Below are 15,303 nucleotides of genomic sequence, written 5' to 3' on the forward strand. Positions count from 1 at the left end.
GTTTCCTTTCCGTAAAGTTTGCAGAGCATGTCACAAAAATTAATCGGAACTCAGCATATAGGCTACTAGCAAGCTATTGCGTGCCATCTGAACTCTTGTTTTGGGTTGGTGCATAGATTGTCTCTTCTTCTGCTCTTTTCCTGTTGTGCCGGTTAGCAAACAGTGTTGCATTACCGCGCACGCCCCCTTCTGACATGGAAACGTAATTGACTGTATTCGTCATCTGACTGTATGCACCGAACTGTGACGTCCATACCGCGGCGGTTCAGGGCGAATATAGTCCCGTTACACACAATTTTTATCATTACTTTTTTATTTTAAGTATCAAATTATTCAAATGATATTCCCAGATGTCTTTTTATGTGACTTACTGAAGCAGGTGCACCACAAATCAAACCAGAGGCACGACATTTGAATAAAAGCATAGTCTCTTGTGGTTGTGAGGTCATAATGGATATGCTAATGAGGTAACCGCTACCTTTCCGTTTGTGCACTGTATGGTTGTGAATCACTGTCATGGTGAAATAAAGCTCTTGCCAAAATGCCTGTGCTGTGTTGTCTCCACAGTGCAGATGCCTGTTCTGACAAACCTACCTAAATCGCGCCATTATCTCTATAGGCTCTGGTGTGACAAACCAATGATTCACAGGTGCAAACATTGACATGGTAATCTCTTCCGAGAGCCAAGTGTAAAAGACTGACTTCAAACAATAAAAGGAAGCTAAGAGGCGAATCAGTCTCATCTATTCAATTCTTTGGCCAGGCTGCATAATAAGCAGAGTCCTGTCAAGCGTTGCAGAAAAGAGGGGGGAAAAAACACAAAGAATAATAAACAAAGCCCCTATTGCTTCTGTTCCTGACAGCACTGCTGCTAAACTTTGAACAGTCGTTATTTACACCATTCGGTCCCCTCTTCAGTGCAGCTGTCGCTACGATATAAAAAGAGAGAAGCACTCACTCCGAACCAGCAGGGAACAGGGGAAAAAGAGGTTGGGAAAAGGAAGAGAAGAGAGGTGGTAGTTACCCGAGCAAAATCATACAAGATAAATTCAGTGATTGTGAGGTGATTCCTGAAGGTGAGGCCTAAAAGCCAGAATGCTGTAGAAAATTGCTTGCTCATCAGATGTCAGATAACACCTCCAGGGGAACTTGCTTTGCCCCTCCAGCATGTGCGACGTCACACAAAAGAGCAGCGTGAAGGACAAAACCGACCCTAGGACTGGGTTTTACAACTCCCTTTATAGGCATGCTAATATACTGCACCTCAGAACTGAGCAAGTGCACGTTTATGCTAAAGAGGACAGCTAAACTAGGATATAAGGATTTTGATATATGTAAGCAAAGTGTTGTTTATAATTCTGCCCACGTCGCTTACCTTTGATCACTTTGTCCCTTTAGCCTCTACATGCAAATCACGAAGCGGTTAACAATAGCTTCTATATCTTGACATGTTCTAGCACACTAGCGAAGCTCTGTTCCCTTAAACCACCATGTCTGAGCTAATTACAATTGTTGGACTGCTTTGCGTAATCATATGTGATTCTCTGATGTGCAGGCATTGTCTACACTTGTTAGCCCTCTCGTACCACCTACTGTAGCATTGATGATGCATGCAAATCAAACGAGGGAGAAAAAATACGAGCAGAAATATGGCGAATGTGTTCGGACTGTGTAGATTGTATATCTCTAATGGCTGCCTTATTCGTTTAGGGATGATTGCTCTGGTGCCAATGATTAGTCCCTCCAGGACTTAATGGTGTCAAAGACATACAAAAAAAAAGGAAAGGGAGAAAAACATGAACAGAATTGGAAAGCATAATTAATGGATTCAGATCCTGTTAAACAGCACCCTCACAGAGCAGATAGTAAAAACAGGGTGCATGGAACCGGCACCCAATTTGTTCACACTTTGTTGTAGTAATAAGATCCAGGCCTCCCTCATGCAGTGGATTGGATAATTAACTCCCTGGGATAAATTCAGAAGAAAGGAGCCCCCCTTTTGATTTATCGTATGGGGGAGATGCCGCTCTACCGGTCTTTGCACACTGCTATTACATAAATTGCCTTTTCCTCAATGTACTTCTCTCACTGTGAGACTGACAAACTAAGTTGGGAAGGGTAGATAATAAGGAAGAAGCAAACGTCAATAAATTATTATGTGATGTTTTATTTGTCTTAAAAGAAAGCTTTAAAGCACACTTTTCCTGACATAAATGCATTAATCCACAGCTAAAAGAATAATACAAAATTTTAAAACAGTTTGCCAGGCCTATTCAGACATGCTTTTGCTAAATCCTTTTTTTATGTTAGATCTTGTAGTTGACAAAACAGCCACTACTCTAGAGACCTTTGACTGAGTTCCATTCTTAGAAACTGCTGTCTCAGAGAAATGGCAAGCAGCGCAATTCGTGTCATGCTAATATCCGATGCTTCGATGTGCTTCACCTTCCTGCATTGTGTAATCTTGCATGACAACTCCTTTGGAATGTAAATATAAACCTTTCCTGCCATTGTCTATTAGAGAAGCTGCCCCCTCCTCTTGGGTTAGTCGACACATTCCTCCAATGGAGGCAGAGGGCCTAGGTTTGTTTAACGGGGTGCAATTTCTATTGCCTGTTTGCTTTTGGATTATATGTGAGTCTAGATGTTTTGATGCTGATTTATGTCCTCATTACTCTCGCTTTCTCTCTTTCAGAAAAATGTGAAGACCCTGGTGAGGCACTGGACCACAAAGTTAGCCTTCAGACTACGAGGACGAAGGTTGAGCCTTCTGATACTTCTTTAAACTCTTCATTTTCTAACCTGTCGGGTCCCTCGGACTATGGAGGGACAGCGGGAATCACAGAGGACTTTGAAACAAAGCCCTGGACAGGGTTCCACATTGTCCTTTACGTGCTGGTTGTTAGTCTTAATCTTGCCTGTAGTGTGCTGTGAACAGTCCTTTACAACATTTCACCCTGAGCGACGAGAATGGGCCTTCAACCACCTGACAGTTCACAAGACGACAGGGGCACTCTACATTGGTGCTGTCAACCGAGTCTACAAGTTATCGGGCAACCTAACACTCCTAGTATCCCATGATACTGGTCCGGAAGATGACAACAAGGCCTGCTACCCTCCACTAATAGTTCAGCCCTGCTCTGAACCACTGGTTTCTACCAACAACATCAACAAGCTCTTACTCATTGATTACTCTCAGAATCGACTACTTGCCTGCGGAAGCCTCTACCAAGGTGTCTGCAAACTGCTACGGTTGGATGACCTCTTCATCTTGGTGGAGCCCTCTCACAAAAAGGAGCACTACCTTTCCAGTGTCAACCAGACAGGCACCATGTATGGAGTCATCGTGCCTTCGCAGGGCAAGGATGGGACCCTCTTCATTGGTACCGCTGTGGATGGGAAACAAGACTACTTTCCGACCATCTCCAGCCGGAAACTTCCTCGTGACCCAGAGTCCTCGGCGATGCTGGACTACGAGCTACACACTGACTTTGTTTCATCGCTCATCAAGATTCCCTCCGACACACTGGCTTTGGTCTCTCATTTCGACATTTACTACATCTATGGCTTTGCCAGTGGCAATTTTGTCTACTTTCTGACTGTGCAACCGGAAACACCGGAGAACAGCATGTCTTCCAGCGGGCCCTCAAACGACCTGTTTTACACCTCTCGAATAGTCCGACTCTGCAAAGATGACCACAAATTCCACTCCTATGTGTCGTTGCCTATCGGTTGTGTCCGAAACAAGGTTGAGTACCGCCTTCTGCAGGCGGCCTACCTGGGCAAGCCTGGGCGAGTGCTTGCAGCGTCCCTTAACATTAGTGCTCAGGATGATGTGCTCTTTGCTGTCTTTTCCAAAGGTCAAAAACAGTACCACCACCCACCTGATGACTCGGCCCTTTGCGTCTTCAGCATCCGGGACATTAATGCACGGATCAAAGAGCGTATGCAATCCTGCTATCAGGGAGAGGGAAACTTAGAGCTCAACTGGCTGTTGGGAAAGGATGTACCTTGTACCAAAGCGGTAAGATTTTTTTTGTTATTACTAGCCATAGCATCTAGCTTGCAAAACCAGCTTTTGTACATGAAGCATTGCTTCAGATGTAGTATCTGAAACCCTACTCATGGAAGTTCTTTCTGAATTGCACTACTTTAAAGGGGCTATATGCAACTTTTTCCCCAAAATAAACGTAACAATAGCCTTTTTATTTTACCATTTATGACTCAAACATCTCCTGATGAGCATACTGACACCTTATCCGCTCACAGTGGGTGCACCTATAAGCCTGTATCCTATTTTTCCTATTTTCTGGCGGGTCGTTTTTTCCCGCGCTGTCTGCGGATGTGACGTCACCACCGCTGCGAGAGCGAGCAGAAAATAAGAGCAGTTCTGTTTTTTGGCCACAGGTGTCAGTCGCGAGTTTAAATTTCAGAAAAACGCATATAGCCCCTTTAATTGAACTTGTTTTGGGCATGGTTTATTTAAGAGCTTTATTTCAAGGTCTCTACCTTTGAATGCTGTTCTCTTGGCACAATGTACATTTTTGCCCTCTCAGAAACTGACAGTTCCCATGTCTGCTTCTGCTCACTAGAAAACCACAGTCAGATGGGGAATTGTTACTAATTTTATATTCTCTTTGGAATGAGGATAGGATCTGCAACATAATGTTTATATAGCTGGTTGTTATTCTAACATATCCATATTTCACTCTTTAAGAGTGTAACAGGATACTATCCAAGCAATCCTGTTGACCCCTGCAACCTACAGGATTGAATGTCAGGCATACCCCAAGAAATCCCATGAAAGGAATTCTAGGATAGTCCTTTCAACTGTTTTTGTAATTGTAAATTGTTTTTAAAAATATTCTTTATCCATCTGTAATTATGTCTAGTTGTTTAGCGTTGATAGGCTAAATGGCTACATTAAAGTTGATGCAAATAGGAGTCATGTCAAAGTGAAAATATTATCCTCCTTAATTATGCATTGAATGTATGCAACTGGCTATACTTATTATTATATTTTTATTCATGCATTTTTGGCACAATAATATTGAATTAGCTAACACTGGTTAATAAGTTAGGTGTCATAAACTAGCAAAGAATATTGCAGTTTAAAACAAATTGAATTAGAAGAAAATGTATTATTTTACAAGTGACCACAATGACAAGTGGTGCGTTGATGTTTGCATAAATATATAAATTAATATGTGTATGTTTTTATTGCTGTCAGTGCTTCTTCAGCATCTGTGTGCATGAAGATTAAGGGAGAGTCTTAATGACAAACCACTGATACGTGGTTTCCTCCAGAGTATCCTTTATTAGCTTCAGTAAATTCACCATTAGCATGATGTCAGAGGTGATTGTCACTCAGAGGAAAACATTATTGAGTGTCTTTAGCAGGGTGGTCTTCATAGTAGCCGACTCCACTCTGGTCCCATTAAGGACCCTAGAGGATCCCCCGTCTGACCCCAGGGGGGCCGTCAATGGCTTATGATGTCAGCCAGCCCTCCTCTGTGTTTTTCTAGGCCTCATTAAAAACATTGCACTAGAAACCTCCTGCGTCTTCTCTCCTGGTCCTAGAGTAATGTGTCAGGATTGACTGAGGATATAAAAACATGAGGATATATGTACTGTAAAAACTCAATACTGTTCAATAAATCTATGGTAATATGCAGTTAGATCTTTAACAATTTGCATAGTGAAGTCTGTGAACCCACACTAATCAAATGCCAAAACTAACCACCCTCTTGTTGCCACCAAGCTTTTTTTTACTCCCTTTTCAAGACCAGTAGGAGTATGAAAATAGTTTTACAGTGAAATAATCCTCCTTAGACTTTTTAGTTTGCTATGCAAGCTCTTTTACCTAAGAAATACTGCTAGAACTCCCCCTCTGTGATGTTTTTGTTTCATTTCCTTTCAGTTATTTCAGGCTATTTTTCGGCTTTTCGCTGGAAACATGGCCTCTGTGCAGCCTTCGGGTTGGCTTCTTTGGCCCCAGTGTCTCTGCTGAATCACAGAGAAAGTGAGGGTGAGAGGAGGAAGAAGAGAAGTCATAAGCCGAGAAGGCTGAATGAAAAATTTATCACAGAGCCCAGCTTGCAACTGTCTTCCTGCCTGGCCAACCTGCTCGCTGCTTCACATCCAGCCCTTTGATGCTATTCACTCATTCAGCCGGTGTTACGTTTCATCAGGCTGCCTGATCAAGCCTATCGCCGTGCCAGTTTGAGTAGTGATCTAAGGGCACTCTATTGATCAGGTCTCTTCCAAAAGAACAACCCTTGTCCTGATTTGGGTATGGAACAATAACCCCTTACTCGAAACAGCAGTCATGGGAAATTGGTTCCATGGATGAGCATGAGGGTTGGTGTGTGAATATCATGCACTTAAGAATCAAAGGGAGGTAAAACTTGACGTAGTAGAAGTACTTGGAAATAATCTGAATAAATGTATATGTGCATTTTATGTATTCCTTTTTTTTTTTTTTTTGAGAAGTTGAGCTTGAATAGCAAACAAAAATGAATGATGAATACTCTTTTTACTGTAAAAATATTTTAAAGTAAAAAAGTAAAAAAAGTAAAAAGTAAAAAAAGTTTGGTAGCAGCAAAAGGGTGGTGAGTTTGCTGTGCCATTTAATATATGTGGGCTTTGAAATGCTAGTCCTGGTACTGTCTCCACATTTATATAATTTATCATTCAATAAAAATGTATTGACCGAAAAATTATCGGTCACACTTTAGATCAGGGTCATTCTCACTATAAACTAACTATTAACTATGACTTTTGCCTCAATAAACTCCTAATTACTGCTTATTAATAGTTAGTAAGGTAGTTGTTAAGGTTATGTATTGGGTTTGATTAAGAGATTTAGAATATGGTCATGCAGAATAAGGCATTGTTATTTTTAAGTACTAAGAAACAGCCAATATCATACTAATATGCATGCTATTAACCAACTAATCAATATTGAGAATTGGACCCTACACTTGTGCTATCGAATTATCATATTGACTGATTGGCCAATCCTATGAATTTAGAAATGTACATTTTGCTACATTACGTTATCAATAATTATATTAATCTGAGCTAAAGAAGCAACATTTATGATACCATCTTTGCCAGATTTCGATGTTATTGAAATGTAAGATTGCCAAATGGTTTTGGACATTTGTTCTTTCCCTTTGAAGTACGGTATATAACATGTAGAATGAATTCTTTGCTGTACATTAGCATAGGACTTGCAAGACTAGAACATAGCTGCCCGCAGGCATTAAGAAGATGAATGCAGAGTGACCTGACTTTCTTTCAAAAAGACTTTGCATCCAAACATATTTAAATCATGTAGTCAAATGCCAACTGTTTTTGAAGAACAGATCTAGGCAGCTATTTTTAGATTTCAAAATAAAAGGAAACACGATGAAGAAGGGCTGGAACAATATCTGCAGAGTACGAGGCATTTACATCCCTGCTTTATTGCCGTCCCCCAGCTTGTGAAGGGCTGGGAGGCAGTAAAGATTTTATAGCGTGAGCCTGTAGTCGACCAGGCTGATATTAAAGGGCTGTGGAGTGTTGGGGACGAGCAGTGCTGCGTTCAGCATCATGACCGAGCACACAGTATCCATCCCTCTTACTCTACATGGCACTTTGAGGCCAGTGTCAGTCACAAACTCCGATGACCTGAATCTAAACGCCACCGAGTGTTGTAACTCGCCGCCCCAATCCAAATGGGGATTGATAGTGGCCCATGCTTGCATGTGACATGAAAAATGGGCCATAGACCCTCCCATTAGATTGTAAATGTTTACAAGCTTCAATCTCTTTGGTTTAAGTTGGTGTGTATGCGTGTGTCTGAGAGAGAGCAGGAAATGCAAGGGGAGAGCAATAGAGATATTTATTTTGGCCTTTTTAAGGACCTGTGGATGCACATTTCACACTCTGACATTTCACACTACTGGATGCCCATAGATAAGCAGAGGATTCTGTCATTTTTCTGAAAGTAATTTCCAACACTGTGTCATTTACCACAGATCTCAAACAATCTATTGTCAGGGCTCCAGACTATAGTATCATGCTGAACTGACCGACAGCTTCAGTGATAGTAAAAGGAGCACTCTTTACTTTGGTTTCTGTGTAATTCAGTCACAATTTGAAGAAAAGTTTTGTTTTGACTTTGTCTTCCTACTTTTTCCCATATATTAAGGAGTGTAAATGGCTAAGTCAAATAAGTGCTCCTCTGTTGCCAACTATTGGTTATTCTGGTAATTTCATGTATTTTTTAAATAAAAGTGCTTGTTTTCCACAAAGTGGCCTACACCTTTAAACTTTTAGTTTTACAAATCATCACATTAAAAATAACATTAAAATTGGATAATATTTGGGGCGGCAGTGGCTCAGTGGTTCATGTAAGTTGTCTTCAAACCGGAAGGTTAGTGGTTCAATCCCCGGTTCCACCTGACCAAGTGTCGAGGTGTCCATGAGCAAGACACCTAACCCCAGCTGCTCCCGACAAGCTGGATGGTGCCTTGCATGGCTGACACCGCCGTCTGTGTATGAATGGGTAAATGTGAGGCAAAATGTAAAGCGCTTTGGATGGCCATGGGTCTGTTGAAAGTGCTATATAAATGCAGTCCGTTTACCATTTTAAGTGCTGGAAAAGTGTGAAAAGTGCTTGAATTTCACAAGGTTTCAAAATTTCCCCCAAAAATTTCAAAAGGTTGTTTGAACTCTGAGAGGAATAATGTAAAAAAAAAACCATTTAGAATGTTTCTTCCACAATACCATGGGGTGTTACTACATTAAATCCAAAAAATGTTTATGATTTGTAGTAACGGTGTCGCGTGATCGAGATCGGCCCGTCTATGATAAACGGTCTGCGCAGCGCAACTCAAACGAGTGCCGCTGTTCCGTTCCGCTTTCGTTTCGTTTGCCATTTGATGTTTCTCATATGTAACAGAAATGGTAACTCCGTTGGGCAACGTGGTGGTAGCCCCAGTGCGACCTCTAACAAAATCTAGTCGCACCAGCAGGAAAAAAGGTCTGAAAATGCGACCATTTCCCATACAATATTCTGTATTGGAAAAGACAAACTGTTTTTGTCTTGCTAAGACTAATAGCTAGCATATCACACAAACACACGTACACTCATAAACGTATATGTTTGCAGTGAACATGACTTCATCAAGTACTATATTTGTTGATCCTGAAACAACATTCCAATCAAAGAAATCTACTAAATCCAATATACTAAAGTTTACGTGTGTTATTCACCTATTATTCCCCACTGATTTTAGGGATAACTTATGAAATGGGGTTAGGTTTAGGGGTAGGACAAAATTCTTGGAAAAAATATATGTTGAACCAGTCCGAAAATGTCGTCCTAACCTTATCACTACCCCTAAACCTAACCATACCCATAATTATAAGCCTAAACTTTAAATTTAGCTTTTGGTTTCAGCCCCAGTCTCGTCTGTATGTGTTGCTTTCTGCTGGTGGGGTGTGTAAGTGTGTGTGAGAATGTACTTTCGTCCCCAGCTGGGGTGAGCTACACTCTTCTCATAGCACAGGGTAATGAGGCAGTCAGGGAGCCCGGCAGGACTCACCAGAGCAGAGCAGGAACATGTCTGCCCAGCTGAACAGAAAACCAAGCGTCTGGCCTGGGAAACCACACTCAATGGTCCAGTTACTGTCTCCCCTCAGAAACTGAACAAGAGTCAGTATTCTCTGGCCTTCACTGCAAACCCAAAACACTGTATATCATCAGTTTATATAGACTAGTAAAACTGAATCCCACTGTCATCAAAACCCTGAAATGACAAGGAACACAATGTTAAAAACGATTGTGCCGCTTAATATTTTTGTGGAAACTGTGACTTTTTCCTTCTTCCATTTAATGCTTCCTTTCTGAAACAAAAAGTGTTTTTAATCTATAAAATAATAATTATTTTCATCTTTAATCACGAATATCTTTAGCATGTGGAAAGTATTAAAAAAAAATCATTACAGTATATTTCATTCAGTGGTTTGGTTTAATAGAGTTGAGTAATGATCCATAATCAAACGTTTGTACTAAAATTAACCTTTATTGTTGGGTGATCCATTTCTTATCTTCACTTGGATCGGTTAATGTGATTTGTGCTTCTCTGTATTAAAATCAGTGCAACCTTTTCACCCTCCTACTCATTCCTGTATAAACAACCAAACTGACCTTGACTTTTTGATTCCAAGCAAACTGCTGACTCTCTGACCTTTCTCCTCATGTAGCCTGTCCCTATTGATGACTCCTTCTGCGGTTTGGACATCAACCAGCCCCTTGGCGGCTCTCAGCTGGTGACCGGACACACGCTTTATACGGAAAGCCGGGACCGCATGACCTCGGTGACCTCCTACGTCTATAATGGCTACTGCGTGGCTTTTGTTGGCACCAAGAGTGGACGACTGAAAAAGGTGAGTCTTGAGTGCAGGACTTTTTCCTCAGCGGTGGACTGAATGTTGCGGCAGAGACGTTTACAGAGTTGGACATTAAATGGAGACGTTCTAGACCTGTAACCTAAGATGCAAGCAAACATTTTTGTCTGCAAACAGTGTGTCACGTTAGTTATTAATGGTGTCTTCTGGAGCACTACTTTGAACTGCTCTACTGGCCTCATTTAAAAGTATAGATGGAAAAGAGGGAACCAGAAACTTTTTGCCTAAATATTTAATACCTTTTTGTAGGATTCTTCTGGTTCTGTTCACTTTCCTGTCCATAATGGGCAACTTAAAGTGACCTCAGGGGTTCCTGTCTACCTCCTGAGTCTATTGATTTTAATAGTCTTTTCAGCCAAACCCAAGGAAAGGATGTTAGACACGAGCCAAATGCCATTGGGAGTATATAGGGTTATCAGATGCGTAATTATAAAAATTTTCAGATAAAGAGCATGAAGATAATTTGGTGTAAAATGTACCTTTTGGTTGGTCATAGTAGCGTGATAGTGAAGAAACCATCCCTCAACTTCTATCAAAGTCAACCTGAAAGCCATTCGCTTACCCATTTGATTTGCTATGGATGTGGAACAATATATTTAACGAAAATCAGATGTAGTTGATGTTATCTGCCGTTAAATCACTGTGCTAACTATTGACAGGATTTTAGACAGGCTGTTACCTACAGTACAACAAAAGCCTAAAACAATAACTACATAACTTTTTAGCCAATCTGATATTTATTTCCACTCTAAAGGGGCTTTCATACTGGAGAAACGTTTTCATATTTCCAATAACTATTGGTGGAAGTATTCTCTTTTTTGCTGTGTTCGCACCGCAGGAACTGGGAATGATTTTAGTTATAGAAGTGCCTTTTGGGGGGACTAAATGAGCCCCTACTTCAGAGTAGGGTCTAACCCAGCACAATAGGAATTACCAGTGACTTAAGTGTACGTTGTTTGGCCGATTGCATGTAAAAAAAACGATACCCACCATTTTTTAAAAAGCAGTGTAAACATAGCCCATATATTTACTCCACGATTACGAACATGGAAAACAGCGACAGATGGACCGATGTAGAATCTTCTCAACTTTTATGCTAATAAGTAAATCCAACGTGACTTTGAGGGGACTAAGCAAAACATGATTATGTATTTCTGCTCACCTATTGACATTGGGTATCAACCACATGGCAAGTGCTATAGCACTTTTTCATATACAGTTACTTCCTTTGTATGACAGTTCTATCTAATAACATATAAGATAGAACTGTTAAACAGATCATAAACTAATGAAGATGGAAAATGGGAGTGCTGTGTGCTCAGGCGTTCTTAGCGGCATCAACGTAAAAGTCCTGCACAAAAACGGCAGGACATATAATTGACGGCTTACTCCACTTTAGAGTTCATACTGTGGGTGTGAATGCAACCAGGAAAATGGTCCTAGGGGAAAATTTTGCTCTCAGGGGACTGTAACAGAGTTCCCTACCTGGTTTGAAAGCCCCTTAAATGACGTCAGCCAAAAAATAAATTTTGGCCTTTTTGATAAAGGATTATGAAAACAATGTTTTAATCATAAACAAGTATTGTTTTAGTATTGTACCATTTATTAATATTTATGAATTAGCTTTTATTTTTATATATGTTCAGTTTTTGTTTTAATTTTAGCTTGTTATTGAAATTTGACATGCTTTTTATTTTATATTTCTGTAAAACTTTATTGTATTTCACTTTTAGTTTTAATAATTTTAGTACTTCTACTTAATATGGCAAATTTCTAATCTTAAGTTTTTTTGTACATTTTAATATTTAGCTTTTATTTAAGCTTTATTTTAATTACTGAAAATGATTTTAATAGTTTTAGATTAACACTAACAACACTAAGGGTGGGATACACTGGCGCCAAATATGAATATTTTAATTAATAAAATAAGGTGCTCTAAATAGATTTCCCAGCGTTGCTACTTCATAGCTCCTCGAGGTGGCGCTCAACACATGAATGATGGAAATGTAAACATGATTAATTAGCCTAAGAAGAAGATGTTTTTAATGGGTTGGCGGACAGCAGTGAGAGTAATATAATAGATGCCCCAGCCACGTTTAAGTCCAAAGTCTGGACACACTTCAGCATTTATACCATTGATGGGACAAACAAAATCGACAAAGAGTGCGCGATATGCAAGAACTGCATGGTAAAAGTAAAGAACACGGGTAATACCACAAACATGCAAAGCCACTTGCAACGCCATCACCCTGATCTCTTTGAGAAAGCGGCTAATGCTAACGTCAACCAGCAGCCGTGAACGCAATGTTTAAAGCAAAACTTCCTTTCTCATCCCAGAGAGCTGCCAGTATTATGAAGTCGTAATGTATCGTGAGGTAACCTGTGATTCCCACCCCTAAACAACACTAATATACAGTAAACAATCCCGAATTATTTCGATTTGAATGTCGACTTTACAGATCTATTTGGGTGGTTCAAAATGTTTGCCCTTTATTGAGCAGCCAATTCTGTAAGTGTTGACATGTTAGCATGTGGCTAATGGAACTTCTGCGGTTGGTAACAAGATGAGACTACCTGCAATATGCAATTATGAAGATGACTAGGGGTCTGTCAGCTGCTTTTGGGACTCATACCCCCTTTGGGACACGACAGCGTTGAGTGACAGGTTAGGCCCTGTTAGAAGAGCAGGAACAGGCATGCCCACCTCCTGTCCTCACCCCACAGCAGCTGAAGGAGACACCAAAAGGATAAAGACAGAGAGAGACCTGCTCTACAAACGCTGGGTTTGTCCCTCATTCCCACCTGCCCCCCTACAAACACACACAAATAACAGCTGCCTTCCCAGACGCCAGGGAGAACGGACAATGTCAAAGAGTCAAACAGAGTGTTTGTTTCATGCCGGTAGCACGGCAACGTCCAAATTGTGTTTTGCGTCTTGATTAATTAATTTATAATTGAATCAGCACCGCAATCAGGAAGTGGCATCGGAGGCATTCGCTCTCTGTAATCCTCTTGTTTTAGTGGCTTATTAATTAATGTTATTTTCTTTCTCCTCTCGGTTGGTACAATTAAATTAGGCCAACTGCGCCGTGCTCTTAGAAGTGCTGCCGCGGCATGTTTGCCTAGCCTCAAGCTTGTTGTAGTGTCTCAGCCGGTGTGTGTTATCGCCGCCCTAGTGGCCAGAGAGGAAAATGAGACTTACAGATATGGTGGAATTAGGGAAGTATTACCCTAGATGGAAATGCTGAGTATCTTGCGATAATCTCTGCAAACCCTGAGGATTCGGTCACATCTGCACAGGGCGTAACAGTGTCGCAGGAAGAGGATGAGATGGCCTTATGAGAGCTTGTGTGCTTTGGAAAGGTTAGAGAGCTATCGCAGCCCCGAAAACTGTCTCTTGGAGAATACACAAACAAGTCCAGAGAGCTCAGGAAGCTGGTATTTGTGAGATTATTTGGTTTTTTTTGTCCATGATCCTTTGCCTCGCTGTGCAACTCAAGCTCTTTCTGGCTGTGCTCCAGCTAGGGTTGGATAATCTTTTGATAATATTCACCAAATGTGACCATGGACCACAAAACCAGTCATAAGTCGCACGGTATTTTTGTGGCAATAGCCAACAATACATCAAAATTATCGATTTTACTTTTATGCCAAAATTCATTAGGATATAAAGTAAAGATCATGTTCCATGAAGATATTTTGTAAAGTTCCTACCCTAAATGTATCACAAATGTATTATTAGTAGTAATATGCATTGCTAAGGACTTCATTTGGACAACTTTAAAGGCGATTTTCTCAATATTTTGATTTTTTTGCACCCTCAGATTCCAGATTTTCAAATAGTCGCATCCTGGCCAAATATTGTTCTATCCTAACAACAATGGAAAGCTTATTTATATATAAGCTGATATATAAATCTCAATTTAAAAAAATGAACCCTTATGACTGGTTTTGTGGTCCAGGGTCACATATATTCTTGTTGCTGGTCATATAAAATTGAGCAACATCACGCATATTGTGATTATTTAAATGCGCTTTTTATTTGGCAATGAATAATCCTCATGTGTCCAGATTCGCCAGTATGAAAGTGTCAAGACAGATGTTTTAATAGCGCCTATGATCTTCAGCTTCAGAAGCAAAACTGGCATTGGAGCTTGTTAGCTCAATCCATTCACATGAATTAACTGTCCATTTAATCAGTCCAAGCACTGTTGTCCTCGTGGCATTTTCACATATTAAATGTCTTCGTAAAATGTATTTAGGTAAATATTGAAGCATTTTATTACTGTGTATTGTTGTATTGGTGCAGATCCAATTTTAATATTTAAAAATATATTTATTTGAAAAAGCGACAGGAAAACATGATTATTTTTAGCAATTTTTTTAAATTGTATTTTTTACTTGTACACTACACAATATTTATTATATATAAAATAATTTAATAATTTGTTAATTTAATAATATTAAGAACTATTTATTTATTCATATTTAAATAAATAGATTTAGTAAAAAAAAATATTTTTTTTTTTTTACAATTTTCAAAATATAATTTCCTTTTTTAGCTGCATGGCTACATGGCCCTAGTTGCACTCATGTTGATGTTAACGTATAGATTGACAGGATTTTCTGCTCTGTAGGTGATATATTGTTGCACAGGGGTGAGTGGTTGTGCCTCATCCTTTGAAGAATGCAGTCAGTTGCATGATCTGCCTATTTCTGCCCTCACCTGCAGGAGGGGGAGGGAATGAGAGAAAGAGGGGAAAAGCGTAGCATAGTGGCAGCAAGAGACGGGAAGAGACTGATGAAATGTGAAATTTAGCTCAGCTGAAGAAACCGGGCTTG

At 40.1% G+C, this 15,303-nt stretch overlaps 1 protein-coding gene across 1 annotated transcript in view; it reads left to right on the plus strand.

Moving 5' to 3' along the window:
* Positions 1-2,821: 2,821 nt before the first annotated feature.
* plxna2 (plexin A2) overlaps positions 2,822-15,303 on the plus strand; it is a gene marked incomplete at its 5' end in the record, with an annotated part of 214,058 nt that continues 201,576 nt past the window's right edge. The window contains 2 exons of the mRNA XM_079802461.1: positions 2,822-4,024; positions 10,258-10,440. Coding sequence (XP_079658587.1) covers positions 2,822-4,024; positions 10,258-10,440 — 1,386 coding nt within the window. The remainder of the gene's footprint in view (positions 4,025-10,257; positions 10,441-15,303) is intronic.

Source organism: Gobio gobio (assembly GCF_949357685.1).
Source record: "Gobio gobio genome assembly, chromosome: 21".
Classification (NCBI taxonomy): Eukaryota; Metazoa; Chordata; class Actinopteri; order Cypriniformes; family Gobionidae; genus Gobio; species Gobio gobio.